General features: G+C 47.5%; 1 protein-coding gene across 1 annotated transcript in view; it reads left to right on the plus strand.

Annotated features, from left to right (window-relative positions):
• Window positions 1-1,746: 1,746 nt before the first annotated feature.
• The window catches only part of HMBS (hydroxymethylbilane synthase), a 63,409-nt gene continuing 48,693 nt past the window's right edge, over window positions 1,747-16,462 (plus strand). Inside the window, exon 1 of the mRNA XM_063942644.1 lies at window positions 1,747-1,971. Coding sequence (XP_063798714.1) covers window positions 1,969-1,971 — 3 coding nt within the window. The 5' untranslated portion in view covers window positions 1,747-1,968. The remainder of the gene's footprint in view (window positions 1,972-16,462) is intronic.

The raw sequence follows: 16,462 nt of genomic DNA on the forward strand, positions 1-16,462 counted from the left end.
CGACCCTCTAGCTGCTGTGGAACTGCACATTCCAGCATGCCCTGCCACAGTTTTGCTATTAAGGCATGCTAAAACTGAGCAGGGCATGCTGGGATGTGTAGTTCCACAACAGCTGGAGGGCTACAGGTTGAAGACTCATGCTCTACACAGCTATCTCTCTCACTGTCTCCGGGTTGGTGTAGTACAGGCTGTGACAGGCTCTCTCATTATCCGCTCATTGATAGACATAGCCCCGGCCATGGAGTCTGCATTTGCGGCCACTTGGACCCTCACCTTCCCGCACATAGTGGTAGCTCTGATCCCCGGCAGACTCTGCTAATGCTATGAGCTGAGCTGTGTCGGCTGATGGGACTTGTAGTCCTCACAGACACCCCTCCTCCGGGAAACCCAGGAGGACGTCACGCTGAGAGAACTACATATACATTGCATCACAGCCAGAGCGGGAGCACGCCACACATCCCGGCAAAGCCGGCCCTAGGCATAGGCCCTAGGCTACTTGTGCCTAGGGGCACAAGTAGCTTCTGCTGATTAAAATGATATGCAGAATGCCTATTTCTGTGTGTGACTGCGGCTCTATCTGCATACGAAATGCATTACTAATGTGCGGTATTATGTGTATAAGGTGTACTACAGTACTTGGTGGCGAAACGTATAGGAAGGGCACTACTGTGTGAATAAAGAGCAATATGGTGTGGTGTAATGTGAATAAGGGGCACTACTGTGAGGAGTAACGTGGTACTACTGTGTGATGTAACGTGAATAAGAGACACTATTGCATGATATAATGTGAATAAAGTTGCAGTACTGTGTGGTGTAATTTTGACTGGAGGTATTATTGTGTGGCCATGCCCCTTCCCAGCAAGAACACGCACCGTTTTGGGCTGCACACTGAATGTGCACACTGGTCCTATTTAAAATATAGGGGGTAGGAGCACCAAAATGAGGACTGCGATGGGTGAGGGGTGATGGTGCTGGGAAAGGGGTACAGGGTGAGAGGCGGAACAAGCGTCTGTACAAGGGGGCACCAGCCAAAATCTTGCCTAGTGCATCATATTGGTTAGGGCCGGCTCTGCATTCCGGGGGGGGGGGGGGAGAAAGCCCAGAGTAAAATTTTGCTATGTGCAAGGCTACTCTAGTTACGGCCCTGGGTCATTTATGTGGTGGTGGACATGATTGTGGTTCTAACTGTCCACGTTTTATGATTGGCAGCCACTAGCACTGGTTTTGCTTATCACTTTGACCATAAATAATTTGATTTTGTCCGAGACCTAGACCATCAACCTGAGGCACCCCTGCAAGAGCCTCACAGCACCCCAGGGTGCCTAGGCAGTTTGGGAACCACTGCTGTTATCCTACCTGAATTACTTAATGTATGTTTTATTTCAGTTAAACTTTTTTTTTATTGAAAACATTTTTTATTATTATTATCCTTTATTTATATGGGGCCACAAGTGCAATAGCTGTTATAATTAAACACCAGCGCAGTGTTACGTCCTGTATGTTACATGTGTATGTGCTTGAGATTTACACGATTGTTCATCTCTTATATGATCTTCTCTTGCACATGTGCTTATTATTATTAGCCTATGGCTATGCATTGCTCACACAGAGCACAATAGCATGGCATCCACACTACTAAAGATTTTGCAAAGTCACATCCGGGCTATCTCCGACTCCGCCTGTCAAATAGCGTTATTACACTGAAACACATGCAGTGTTTGTTTTTGTTATTTTTCAATAAAGTTATGTGTAAAGTATGATGAAAAAAAAAAGGCATGGATGGGACATTGGGACGCGGAAGAGCGGAAAAGTCAAGGACGTACAGCAAGATGGCGGCCGCTGCATGCTGCATTAGACTAAGATGACCCACTGTGACCGGGGTAGAATATTATGCCGGTTCGTTTCACCGTACTGCGTCTTATTGGTACAGAACGCGTTAGAATCTGCTGGTAGCCTTTAGAAGCGATTATGGTGAGTTAGTAAGAATAATCATTTCTGAAGCGGTGATTGGTTGCAGCGGTGTGCCGCTGTGCTGTGATTGGTTAAAGCGCTTTGTAGATCTCCTGTGATTGGTGGTTGCTCTTGTCACACACTTCAAAAAGTTCTATAGTGAAATATCAGCACGAGCAGAATAAAGTCACTCCTTTGATTATCCTATGATCTGACTGCCTGGGGGACAGTGTCTGCTAACATATTATTTACATGCACATTGCTACCTAGCTTGTAGGTGTCTGTATATGTATAGAGAGAGACAGGTGGGCGCTCACAGTGCACCTGCACTATGTCATTCGGATAAATGAACAAATTATATAAAGCCAGCTGACTTTATGCTTAACTATAATATATTGTTGTGCGCTCATCTGAAATCCCAGAAATTGTGATCCAGTCAACCAGGTCAGATGCAGAACTTGCTGCTGGATATATAGTATCTCTTGGAAACACAAACTTTACTACTTGGAATTGGTGGAAAAATTTGGCGTTCAGCAGCCTGACTCTGACATGTATCTATTCATACTTTTGTATGACTATTACACACTTGTCAGTTTCCCCATTTATGCTTCAGGTCCCTGTGTGGCTTATTATTTATTACCAGTTATTTATATGGCGCACACATATTCTGCAGCACTTTACAGAGAATATTTGGCCATTCACATCAGTCTTATCCTCCATAGGGCTTATCTCCCATAGCATAAACTTCATGGTGCGCCCTCTATGGCTGCCTCATCTGGCACGCTTGTGGATAGGATAAAAAATGGACTTGCCTGTTGGGACCCTACTCCTAGCATTAGGATGCTGCAACCGCCCATTTTGTGTCCGCTCCTCCTGGTTGTGCCTTATTCCACCCGGGGTAATCCTACGTAGTGCGCCCAAGATGGCTACCTCCCCTTGTGCCTTGCGTGGGTGGAATATACTACTTGTGGAGGTTATTACCCAAAATGTCTGCACCAATCCATCAGTATGCTTACTGTGCGCTCTAGTATTAGTTGTTGTTTATTATTTCTGTATGTGTTTCAGCTTGCTGTAATTCTAGTGCCTTTTGTACAGTGTACCATGGTTGTTGTTTTTGTTTTTTTAAACATTACTTTTTATTGAAAATTTTTCACAAACAAATGTGGTACAAAAAGAAGAGAGGGAAAAAACAGGGAGCCAGGTACACTATATACAACAAGTTGGAGGCCCGGTTTAACTTTAAGTAAAAGATACATAGTATAATGAAGGTTATTACAAATCCTAATGAGGAGAATTTAGCACAGACAGGTCAGTTGGGAGAACTATATATGGTGGAGTGGCCCATTTGTTCTCTATAAAGATAAAGCATATTTAGCCCCAGCCGTTTCAAACATACAGTGTTTATGTATCTTATTCTGAATAACTAACAAAGATAGGATTGCCTCTGTTTTCCAGAGCTGAGCAATCGCAGCCTTGGTAGCAATAAAGATATGTCCCATAACATATTTATCCCCAGCAGACCGCTGACCCAAATAAATGTGAAATAGAGCTGAGATGGGGTCTGCAGGAATATCCACTCCAAAGATCTGACCCATAATTTGAAACACCTCTCCAAAGTGATTGTAGCTGCGGGCAAGCCCAGAAAATATGATGTATATCGCCTGTCCCTCCACATTTCCTCCAACAAAATCGTGACGTAGAGGGCCAGATTTTATGTTGTCTTTCTTGGGTAAAATATGCTCTTTGTATCAATTTGAAATACTTTTCTGAGTGGTTAATACATTTTGGAAATTTTGAAACAAGTACCAAAGATCGAATCCCACTCGTCATCAGTAAATGTACCATGTTTTTGATGTATGTGAAGGGACTTTGAGTCCTGTGGGAGAAAAGTTCTTTATAAATACAATTATTATCCTGAGCCGTAACCGCCACGGAGACACTCCAAGAACATATGTCGCCATAGGCAAGATCCACCCAGTCTGGTTACCACTTGAGAAATATGCCCTTCTGCTCCGTACACACGTTTGCAGTCATGTGAATATGTTTGGGTTTCCCCGCACATTAAACCCCTGAAGCTGCATTTAACGCAAAGTCTGCGTTATGAACTGGGATGCAGAATCTGATTGAATAAGTCCAGGCTGTCATTTACACAGCAGCTAACTGGCTATGCCTCCTAATGAAATCATTTCAACCTGAAAATCAAAGATGTTATCTCTGTATTACACACTGTACACATTATTCTGTCAAATCTGAATAATCCGATGACCAAATGCAATAGGCTTTGATTTGGCAAAGCTAGATTTTTCAATGGTTTTGCTGCAAGATGTAAAGAGCTTTAAATCCCATTGCAAAATGGTTGGTTCTAAATCGGAGTGGGAGAAGGGACCTTCTGACATCACTAGGGGAGGAGACACGTCACCAGTGGGAGTAGCTACGGCCGAACAGGGTACCCGAAAAGTACCCTCGCGGCCGTGCTTCGCTCGCCATGCTTCGGGCCACCTGATTACTTAAGGTAATAGTTGGTGGCGTGGATAGTAGAGGAACTATCCCGCTGGCCTAGCTCTTCCCCCTTGTGTTGTGGCTCCTCCCCCCTGACGTAAAAGGTCCCTTAGGCCACTTGAATCTAGCATCAACCATTGCAAAATTGCACAATGGAAACTTGGGGGGGAATTCCGTTCTCCACACGTTGCATTAACTCCTGGGTTATGTGCCTGGAGCTATTCAATTAGTACTTAAGTCAGGATATAACGTTTGTCTGTGGCTTAGGGGGATATGTACTAAGCAGTGAAAAGAGCGGAGAAGTTGTCCATGACAACCAATCAGCATTGAAGTAACGTTTATAATTTGCATACTTTAAAATGATACAGAGCAGCTGATTGGTTGCCATGGGCAACTTCTCAACTGGCTCATTTCTCCACGCTTATCACTGCTTAGTACATGTCCCTCTGTGTTATGGTAAATGGCATCTCCTGACGAGGTGCCGGGCGCGATGCTGTTAGTGAATGCGGAAAGCCCACAACTAGCAGCGAGGCACTAGTTAAGGCATATTTCTGCACACACCTTGGGAGGGTGGAATTAGAAATCCTCTAGTCGCGAGTTTACAGCGCCGCCAGTTAATTAGCTCCGGGCACTCATCCCGTAACTTAACAATCTCACACTGAATTTAATTCACCCCGTTAGATTCTGCCCTGAGAGTTTCAGATACTTTGCCTCAAGTGCTGAAGTGTGTAATATGGAACTGGATAGTAAGCTCTGGGACTAAACAGTTTGTTCCCTTTAACTTTCTAGTTCCTCTTTGGTCACTTGAGCTAAGAGTGGATGTTTCTCACTGAAATGAAACGTATTGTCATATTTCTCTAACGTCCTAGTGCATGCTGGGGACTCCGAAAGGACCATGGGGAATAGCGGCTCCGCAGGAGACTGGGCACAAAAGTAAAAAGCTTTAGGACTACCTGGTGTGCACTGGCTCCTCCCCCTATGACCCTCCTCCAAGCTTCAGTTAGATTTCTGTGCCCGAACGAGACGGGTGCAGGCTAAGGGGCTCTCCTGAGCTGCTTAGTGGAAAAGTTTAAAGTAGGTTTTTTATTTTCAGTGAGACCTGCTGGCAACAGGCTCACTGCATCGAGGGACTAAGGGGAGAGAAGCGAACTCACCTGCGTGCAGAGTGGATTGGGCTTCTTAGGCTACTGGACATTAGCTCCAGAGGGACGATCACAGGCCCAGCCATGGATGGGTCCCGGAGCCGCGCCGCCGGCCCCCTTACAGAGCCAGAAGACTGAAGGTCCGGAAAATCGGCGGCAGAAGACGTCCTGTCTTCTATAAGGTAGCGCACAGCACCGCAGCTGTGCGCCATTGCTCTCATGCACACTTCACACTCCGGTCACTGAGGGTGCAGGGCGCTGGGGGGGGCGCCCTGAGACGCAATAAAACACCTTTTTGTTGGCAAAAAATACATCACATATAGCTCCTGGGCTATATGGATGCATTTAACCCCTGCCAAATTTCCATAGAAAAGCGGGAGAAAGGCCGCCGTGAAGGGGGCGGAGCCTATCTCTTCAGCACACTGGCGCCATTTTTCCTCACAGCTCCGTTGGAGGAAGGCTCCCTGACTCTCCCCTGCAGTCCTGCACTACAGAAACAGGGTAAAACAAAGAGAGGGGGGCACTAAATTGGCATAGAAATATATACAGCAGCTATATTAGGGAAAAACACTTATATAAGGTTATCCCTGTATATATATAAATATATATAGCGCTCTGGTGTGTGCTGGCAAACTCTCCCTCTGTCTCCCCAAAGGGCTAGTGGGGTCCTGTCCTCTATCAGAGCATTCCCTGTGTGTGTGCTGTGTGTCGGTACGTTGTGTCGACATGTATGAGGAGGAAAATGGTGTGGAGGCGGAGCAATTGCCTGTGTTAGTGATGTCACCCCCTAGGGAGTCGACACCTGACTGGATGGTCTTATGGAAAGATTTACGTGATAGTGTCAGCACTTTACAAAAGACTGACGACATGAGACAGCTGGCAAATCAGTTAATACCTGTACAGGCGTCTCAAACACCGTCAGGGGCTATAAAGCGCCCGTTACCTCAGGTCGATACAGACACGGACACTGACTCCAGTGTCGACGGTGAGGAAACAAACGTATTTTCCAGTAGGGCCACACGTTACATGATCACGGCAATGAAGGAGGTTTTGAACATTTCTGATACTACAAGTACCACAAAAAAGGGTATTATGTGGGGTGTGAAAAAACTACCCGTAGTTTTTCCCGAATTAGATGAATTGAATGAGGTGTGTGATGAAGCGTGGGTTTCCCCCGATAAGAAACTGCTAATTTCTAAAAAATTATTGGCATTATACCCTTTCCCGCCAGAGGTTAGGGCGCGTTGGGAAACACCCCCTAGAGTGGATAAGGCGCTCACACGCTTATCAAAACAAGTGGCGTTACCGTCTCCTGATACGGCCGCCCTAAAGGAACCAGCTGATAGAAAGCTGGAAAATATCCTTAAGAGTATATACACACATACTGGTATTATACTACGACCAGTAATCGCCTCAGCCTGGATGTGCAGTGCTGGGGTGGCTTGGTCGGATTCCCTGACTGAAAATATTGATACCCTGGACAGGGACAATATATTATTGACTATAGAGCATTTAAAGGATGCATTCCTATATATGCGAGATGCACAGAGGGACATTTGCACTCTGGCATCAAGAGTAAGTGCGATGTCCATTTCTGCCAGAAGAGGATTATGGACGCGACAGTGGTCAGGGGATGCGGATTCCAAACGGCATATGGAAGTATTGCCGTATAAAGGGGAGGAGTTATTTGGGGGCGGTCTATCGGACCTGGTGGCCACGGCAACGGCTGGGAAATCCACCTTTTTACCCCAAGTCACCTCGCAGCAGAAAAAGATACCGTCTTTTCAGGCTCAGTCCTTTCGTCCCCATAAGGGCAAGCGGGCAAAAGGCCACTCATATCTGCCCCGGGGCAGAGGAAGGGGAAAAAGACTGCAACAGACAGCATCTTCCCACGAACAGAAGCCCTCCCCCGCTTCTGCCAAGTCCTCAGCATGACGCTGGGGCCTTACAAGCGGACTCAGGCACGGTGGGGGCCCGTCTCAAGATTTTCAGCGCGCAGTGGGCTCACTCGCAAGTGGACCCCTGGATCCTGCAGGTAGTATCTCAGGGGTACAAATTGGAATTCGAGACATCTCCCCCTCGCCGGTTCCTGAAGTCTGCTTTACCAACGTCTACCCCCGACAGGGAGGCGGTATTGGAAGCCATTCACAAGCTGTATTCCCAGCAAGTGATAACCAAGGTACCCCTCCTACAACAGGGAAAGGGGTATTACTCCACGCTGTTTGTGGTACCGAAGCCGGACGGCTCGGTGAGACCCATTTTAAATCTGAAAGCCTTGAACACTTACATAAAAAGGTTCAAGTTCAAGATGGAGTCACTCAGAGCAGTGATAGCGAACCTGGAAGAAGGGGACTACATGGTGTCTCTGGACATCAAGGATGCTTACCTCCATGTCCCAATTTGCCCTTCTCACCAAGGGTACCTCAGGTTTGTGGTACAGAACTGTCACTATCAGTTTCAGACGCTGCCGTTTGGATTGTCCACGGCACCCCGGGTCTTTACCAAGGTAATGGCCGAAATGATGATTCTTCTTCGAAGAAAAGGCGTCTTAATTATCCCTTACTTGGACGATCTCCTGATAAGGGCAAGGTCCAGAGAACAGTTAGAGGTCGGAGTAGCACTATCTCAAATAGTACTACGACAGCACGGATGGATTCTAAATATTCCAAAATCGCAGCTGATTCCGACGACACGTCTGCTGTTCCTAGGGATGATTCTGGACACAGTACAGAAAAAGGTGTTTCTCCCGGAAGAGAAAGCCAAGGAGTTATCCGACCTAGTCAGGAAGCTCCTAAGACCAGGCCAGGTGTCAGTGCATCAGTGCACAAGGGTCCTGGGAAAGATGGTGGCTTCTTACGAAGCGATTCCATTCGGCAGATTCCACGCAAGAACTTTTCAGTTGGATCTGCTAGACAAATGGTCCGGATTGCATCTTCAAATGCATCAGCGGATAACCCTGTCTCCAAGGACAAGGGTGTCTCTCCTGTGGTGGTTACAGAGTGCTCATCTCCTAGAGGGCCGCAGGTTCGGCATTCAGGATTGGGTCCTGGTGACCACGGATGCCAGCCTGAGAGGCTGGGGAGCAGTCACACAGGGAAAACATTTCCAGGGCTTGTGGTCAAGCATGGAAACGTCACTTCACATAAATATCCTGGAACTAAGGGCCATTTACAATGCCCTAAGTCAGGCAAGGCCTCTGCTTCAGGGTCAGCCAGTATTGATCCAGTCGGACAACATCACGGCAGTCGCCCACGTAAACAGACAGGGCGGCACAAGAAGCAGGAGGGCAATGACGGAAGTGGCAAGGATTCTTCGCTGGGCGGAAAATCATGTGATAGCACTGTCAGCAGTGTTCATTCCGGGAGTGGACAACTGGGAAGCAGACTTCCTCAGCAGACACGATCTCCACCCGGGGGAGTGGGGACTTCACCCAGAAGTCTTCCACATGATTGTAAACCGTTGGGAAAAACCAAAGGTGGACATGATGGCGTCTCGCCTCAACAAAAAACTGGACAGATATTGCTCCAGGTCAAGGGACCCTCAGGCAATAGCTGTGGACGCTCTGGTAACACCGTGGGTGTACCGGTCAGTGTATGTGTTCCCTCCTCTTCCTCTCATACCAAAAGTACTGAGAATCATAAGAAGGAGAGGAGTAAAGACTATACTCGTGGCTCCGGATTGGCCAAGAAGGACTTGATACCCGGAAATTCAAGAGATGCTCACGGAAGAACCGTGGCCTCTACCTCTAAGACAGGACCTGCTCCAGCAGGGACCATGTCTGTTCCAAGACTTACCGCGGCTGCGTTTGACGGCATGGCGGTTGAACGCCGGATCCTGAAGGAAAAAGGCATTCCGGATGAAGTCATCCCTACCCTGATCAAAGCCAGGAAGGATGTAACCGTACAACATTATCACCGTATTTGGCGTAAATATGTTGCGTGGTGCGAGGCCAGGAAGGCCCCTACAGAGGAATTTCAACTGGGTCGATTCCTGCATTTCCTGCAAACAGGACTGTCTATGGGCCTCAAATTAGGGTCCATTAAGGTTCAAATTTCGGCCCTGTCGATATTCTTCCAAAAAGAACTAGCTTCTGTTCCTGAAGTTCAGACGTTTGTCAAGGGAGTACTGCATATACAGCCTCCTTTTGTGCCTCCAGTGGCACCTTGGGATCTCAATGTAGTTTTGGGATTCCTAAAATCACATTGGTTTGAACCACTCACCACTGTGGACTTGAAATATCTCACATGGAAAGTGGTGATGCTGTTAGCCCTGGCTTCAGCCAGGCGTGTATCAGAATTGGCGGCTTTATCCTATAAAAGCCCATACCTAATTTTTCATACGGACAGGGCAGAATTGAGGACTCGTCCTCAATTTCTACCTAAGGTGGTTTCAGCATTTCACTTAAACCAACCTATTGTGGTGCCTGCGGCTACTAGGGACTTGGAGGATTCCAAGTTGCTGGACGTAGTCAGGGCCCTGAAAATATATGTTTCCAGGACGGCTGGAGTCAGAAAATCTGACTCGCTGTTTATCCTGTATGCACCCAACAAGCTGGGTGCTCCTGCTTCTAAGCAGACGATTGCTCGTTGGATTTGTAGTACAATTCAGCTTGCACATTCTGTGGCAGGCCTGCCACAGCCAAAATCTGTAAAAGCCCATTCCACAAGGAAAGTGGGCTCATCTTGGGCGGCTGCCCGAGGGGTCTCGGCTTTACAACTTTGCCGAGCAGCTACTTGGTCAGGGGCAAACACGTTTGCTAAATTCTACAAATTTGATACCCTGGCTGAGGAGGACCTGGAGTTCTCTCATTCGGTGCTGCAGAGTCATCCGCACTCTCCCGCCCGTTTGGGAGCTTTGGTATAATCCCCATGGTCCTTTCGGAGTCCCCAGCATCCACTAGGACGTTAGAGAAAATAAGAATTTACTTACCGATAATTCTATTTCTCATAGTCCGTAGTGGATGCTGGGCGCCCATCCCAAGTGCGGATTGTCTGCATTACTTGTACATAGTTATTGTTACAAAAATCGGGTTTTTGTTGTTGTGAGCCATCTTTTCAGAGGCTCCTTCTGTTATCATACTGTTAACTGGGTTCAGATCACAAGTTGTACGGTGTGATTGGTGTGGCTGGTATGAGTCTTACCCGGGATTCAAGATCCTTCCTTATTGTGTACGCTCGTCCGGGCACAGTATCTTAACTGAGGCTTGGAGGAGGGTCATAGGGGGAGGAGCCAGTGCACACCAGGTAGTCCTAAAGCTTTTTACTTTTGTGCCCAGTCTCCTGCGGAGCCGCTATTCCCCATGGTCCTTTCGGAGTCCCCAGCATCCACTACGGACTATGAGAAATAGAATTATCGGTAAGTAAATTTTTATTATTTGTGTACTTGGGGCCTACTTCAGAACTGATCACTGTTGTGCGAAATCGCATGGCGGCCGATTATCGATCGCTAGGCGTAAGCAGGCTGATTGACGTAAGCAGCCGTTTGGGGGTGGTAACTGCCCATTTTCTGGGAGTGTCAGGAAAAGGCAGGCGTTGCCAAGCGTTTTCAGGGAGGGTGTGTGTCAGCTCTGGCCCGATCAGCCTGTTTCTTTTGCACTGTAGGAGTAGGTCCTGGGCTACACACAGACTGGAAAAAGCATTCAATGGTGTGTGAGTTGCGAACGGATTTGCAGCTGATTGCCGTTGGCAAAGCTTTTTGCATGGCGTACGCAGACTTGCACGGGGGGCGGATTTTCACTCTGGCTGGGCGGCGACTGTCCGATCGCAAACCTGTGCAAATTCGCACAACTGCAGTCAGATCGGAATTAGGCCCTTAGACACCCTGGGGGTGATTCAATTGTTGCGCACACCCCCTGCTGGGCATCTATAGAGATGGGCGTTTACCGGAACTATTCAATTGATGCTTCAATCAGATAAGTCACAGCAGTCACATTTGTTTCTTGCAGCTTTCAGAGGTGCAAGAAAAAAGTGTTTAAAGTCCTAGCCATTTTGCGTGGCTAATCCCGGAGCTTTCAGGCACATAAACTACTAATGGGCGTCTGATTGGAGCAACAATTGAATTGCTCTGATAGATGCACATTAGTATTCTGCATAAAATGCTGGAAACCATGGGTTTTCCCGCACGTTAGACTCCAGAGGCTGCATTTAACATGAAATCTGCATTACATACAGGGATGCTGGACCTAAGCAGCTGTTATGCTGCTACTCTGATAAAGACATTCTCTGGTAATGCAGTTGAAACCTGACATAACCGGTGGCAGTTATATCACTATCCAGCCTAAAGCTATTTTGTGATGCGAATACTAGCCTTTGGGCCATTCGAAACTTTATTTTTTTTTTAGTTGGTGTGGTCGAGGGAGTTAACTAGGCTGCTCGGTCTGGTTATTGCACAGTGTGTACGGAATCCGTACGAGATCCCACCGGTCGGAATACCCCACACCGGGATCCTGACCGACACAATCCCGGCGGGGGCAAGCGCAATGCAGCCCCTTGCGGTCTCGCTGCGCTCACCACGCTGCGGTCATGGTGCCTCGCTACGCTCAGCACACTAATTTATTCTCCCTCTATGGGTGTCGTGGACACCCACAGAGGGAGAATGTCAGGATTGTGCCGGTTGGGATCCCTGTGTCAGTATTTCGACCGCCTGGATCCTGTTCGGCGGGATCTTGACCGCATCCCGTGTGTACACAGCACCCGGGACCGGCGGTTGTTTCAGAAGCAATCAGATCTGCTCATGATATCAGGAGTGCTGCATTAGATTTGTATGTCCCAATTAGCGGATATCGTGGCACGACTGCAGTGTGTACAGAGGTCTCATCAAAAAGTGCATTTAAAAACGTCACTTCAACGATCTCTACGGATATATATTGCTCAGATAGAAATGATAATTGAGCAGTGTCTGCACTGGATACCGGATGTTCTGGCACTGCTTTTAGAAGAAAATAAAATTTGTGAACCATTTCTCTAATATGTCAGATGTGTACCTAGCTTTAATCTAGAATACAAACATTCTTTAGATGCACTGCTCACAAATCCACTGCATCCCCGATGGCTGTAATGGTCACATGCTGCATTCCTCTACCCTCATGCTTGACCTGTTTCATGTAGGCTGATTGTGTTCCTATGCTTGTTCTCAGGGAACTTCAGTTTTCAGGAAAAGGTCCTTGATACCCACTCATACCCCTTTCACATCGCACAAATAACCCGGTATCGACACAGCATATTGCCATGTCGACACGGGTCAGTATGCGATGTGAAAGCACTTAGCCCGAATTAGCGGGTCGCCTGACCCGGTAATTTAACCTGGTATAAAAGAAGGGTTATTACCGGGTTGAATACCGGGTCAGGCGCAGTGTAAATGGGAGCCGTGTCGATGCGATACGGCTCCCATTCACTGCATAGGGAGAGGCGGCGCAGGAGATGAGCTCATCTCCCAGCGCCGCCTCTGCCCCTGCTGCTGCTGCGCCCCCCCCCCCCCCCCTGCTATGGCAACCGACCCGGTATATTGGCGGGTCGAAAAGCCAGCAAAGCAGAGCAAATGCCGGATCTCCCCCGGTAAGGACACGTTTCTCTTCCCGGGTGGGATCTGGCATTTGCGATTTGAAAGCGGTATCAGTCTACTTCATGAATTGGAGACTCTGTTGTGTAGCATATTTTGAACTAAGGTTCACTGATGTGTGTCTTATGAATTGGGGGCACTACTATGTGGCATATGAATTGGGAATGCTGCTCTTTAGCATGTTTTGATTCTTGTGGCCGACGGAAGATGCGGCGAGAGGGCTGTGAGTTTCTTCACTCCCTGGTGTCACCTGGCCCCATAGCCCTGCATGCTAATATGGACGATATTGTCCATATTGGCTTGCAGGTATAAACGAGCCGGCGCCAACGATGAACGATGGCAGGGCCATGCATTGTTGATCGTTGGTGCCTACACACTGAGAGATATGACCAATCTCTCGTTCATTACTGGACGAGATTGTTCATATCGGCTGCACACATCGGCAAGTGTGTAGGGCCCTTAAGGCGCTGCTCTGGAGCATATTATGAATTAGGGCACTGCACTGTGGCATATTATGGGGGCACTACATAATGCCATCAGTCACAACTCCATTGTTTGCGTTAATACAGCATCTCATCATAGTGAGTAAAATTGTCATCTAGAAGCATTAATATATTTTTATTAGTTTTTGTGTTTTTTAGAATATTTACTCAGCAAAGAACATTACTTTACTTTATTGCTAGGAGAAAATTGTGGATCTGGGTTCAAAGTAATTTTCTTAATATGGCGCCGCGATTGTAGAAGTTGTGCATTTGTTAGCGGAAGCTGTTACAGCTGCTGTTGGGGTGGTCCTCAGAGGATAGTTACTGGTTCAGCGATAATTTGTTTCTTTTAATCTCTGAGGCGTAGGAAGTGTATATTGACTTTGTCATGTGAAATCAGTCTTTTTATAGGGTTGTATCTTGCACTGCAAACCCAGGAAATATGTCCTCTTTGAGTGACCATATTTAATCAAATATATACACACTATATAGACAAAAGTGATTGGACGCTTGCAGCAAATAGATCAACGAGATTTTATGGACGCCCGTAGTTTGTAGGTCCACCACGTGTGGTGATTACTGCAGACACCCTTCTTGGCAAATTGTCCACAAGTTCCTGGACAACAGTAGGTGGTATGTTTTACCATTCCGCTTCAAGCACAGTGAACATCTGCAACACTGATCCCAGATGTTCTGAGTGGTATTAAGATCTGGGCTTTGAGCTGGCCAGTACATCCGGGTTACTGAATTTTTTGTATACCAGTCCAGCATCGCCCTGAAAACATGACATTGCGCAGCCTACGTGATCCCCTTTTCAAACTCTGTTAGCTCCTTCTTGCAAGTCATTTCGTTTGCAAATGGTCTAATCAGTGCCCCTATAACTATTTTATACCTTCACGAGCGCATGCCTGCTGCAGTAGAACACCATTTCGCTTGTCCAATCATTTTTGTCTACGTAGTGTGTATATTGTTTAACAAAGTGCTGACTATTTACACAGAACGGATCATGACACAAGCACATTACATCACGCGACATGTAACGGATACAATTTTAACAATCTTTCTGTTCATGGGCAACTTTTTACATCATTAAATTGAGCACATGTAGAACTGTTCTCCTTAAGGCGGACATGCACTGCGCAATTGTCCCACTCAGCTGATCATTGGCTGTCTGAGCTGATAAGTGCACAGAGTATGTCCGCGATTGGGCAACAATTATCACCCTGTCAAGCATGAGTAGGCTTTCATCATCCCTGACAGATGTGGTCATTGCTGCTTAGATCTAACAGTGGCTATAATCGCCATCAGACAGAGACCAACTATCTCACAGTATATGGCAATATTAGATAATTGATCTGTCAGATAGTTTCATTCACAAGGTGTATGGCCAGTATTAGACATAAGGAACAGGTTCTTCGGTTTACTCGCTAAGATGGGAAAGCTGGTCTATGCTGTACTCTAAGGCTTCATTTGGAAAGGAGAAATAGCCATCTGCAGAGCATTGCAAAATGCTGCTTTAGCTGTTGATTACTTGTTTTCGTTCCCAACACTTCCCAAAGGTTGGTGTAACAGTAATACCACTTTCTCTAACGTCCTAAGTGGATGCTGGGGACTCCGTAAGGACCATGGGGATTAGCGGCTCCGCAGGAGACTGGGCACAACTAAAGAAAGCTTTAGGACTACCTGGTGTGCACTGGCTCCTCCCACTAAGACCCTCCTCCAGACCTCAGTTAGATTCTTGTGCCCGGCTGAGCTGGATGCACACTAGGGGCTCTCCTGAGCTCCTAGAAAGAAAGTATATTTTAGGTTTTTTATTTTACAGTGAGATCTGCTGGCAACAGACTCACTGCAGCGAGGGACTAAGGGGAGAAGAAGCGAACCTACCTAACTGGTGGTAGCTTGGGCTTCTTAGGCTACTGGACACCATTAGCTCCAGAGGGATCGACCGCATGGAACCGGCCATTGATGTTCGGTCCCGGAGCCGCGCCGCTGGCCCCCTTACAGAGCCAGAAGCAAGAAGTGTTCCGGAAAATCGGCGGCAGAAGACTTCAGTCTTCACCAAGGTAGCGCACAGCACTGCAGCTGTGCGCCATTGCTCCTCATGCACACCTCACACTCCGGTCACTGATGGGTGCAGGGCGCTGGGGGGGGCGCCCTGAGCAGCAATATAAACACCTTGCCTGGCAAAATCATCACAATATATAGCCCCAGAGGCTATATATGTGATAAATACCCCTGCCAGAATCCATAAAAAAAGCGGGAGAAAAGTCAGCAAAAAAGGGGCGGAGCTATCTCCCTCAGCACACTGGCGCCATTTTCTCTTCACAGTGCAGCTGGAAGACAGCTCCCCGAGCTCTCCCCTGTAGTTTTCAGGCTCAAAGGGTTAAAAAGAGAGGGGGGGGGGGGGCACTAAATTTAGGCGCAATATTGTTTATACAAGCAGCTATTGGGGGAAAAATCACTCAGTTATAGTGTTAATCCCTGCATTATATAGCGCTCTGGTGTGTGCTGGCATACTCTCTCTGTCTCCCCAAAGGACTTTGTGGGGTCCTGTCCTCAGTCAGAGCATTCCCTGTGTGTGTGCTGTGTGTCGGTACGGCTGTGTCGACATGTGGGATGAGGAAGGTTACGTGGAGGTGGAGCAGAGGCCGATAAATGGGATGTCGCCCCCTGTGGGGCCGACACCAGAGTGGATGGATAGGTGGAAGGTATTAACCGACAATGTCAACTCCTTACATAGAAGGCTGGATGACGTAAAACAGCAGTGGGACAGCCGGCTTCTCAGCCCGCGCCTGCCCAGGCGTCTCAAAGGCCATCAGGGGCTCAAAAAAG

Source organism: Pseudophryne corroboree, chromosome 10 (assembly GCF_028390025.1).
Source record: "Pseudophryne corroboree isolate aPseCor3 chromosome 10, aPseCor3.hap2, whole genome shotgun sequence".
NCBI classification, from domain to species: Eukaryota; Metazoa; Chordata; class Amphibia; order Anura; family Myobatrachidae; genus Pseudophryne; species Pseudophryne corroboree.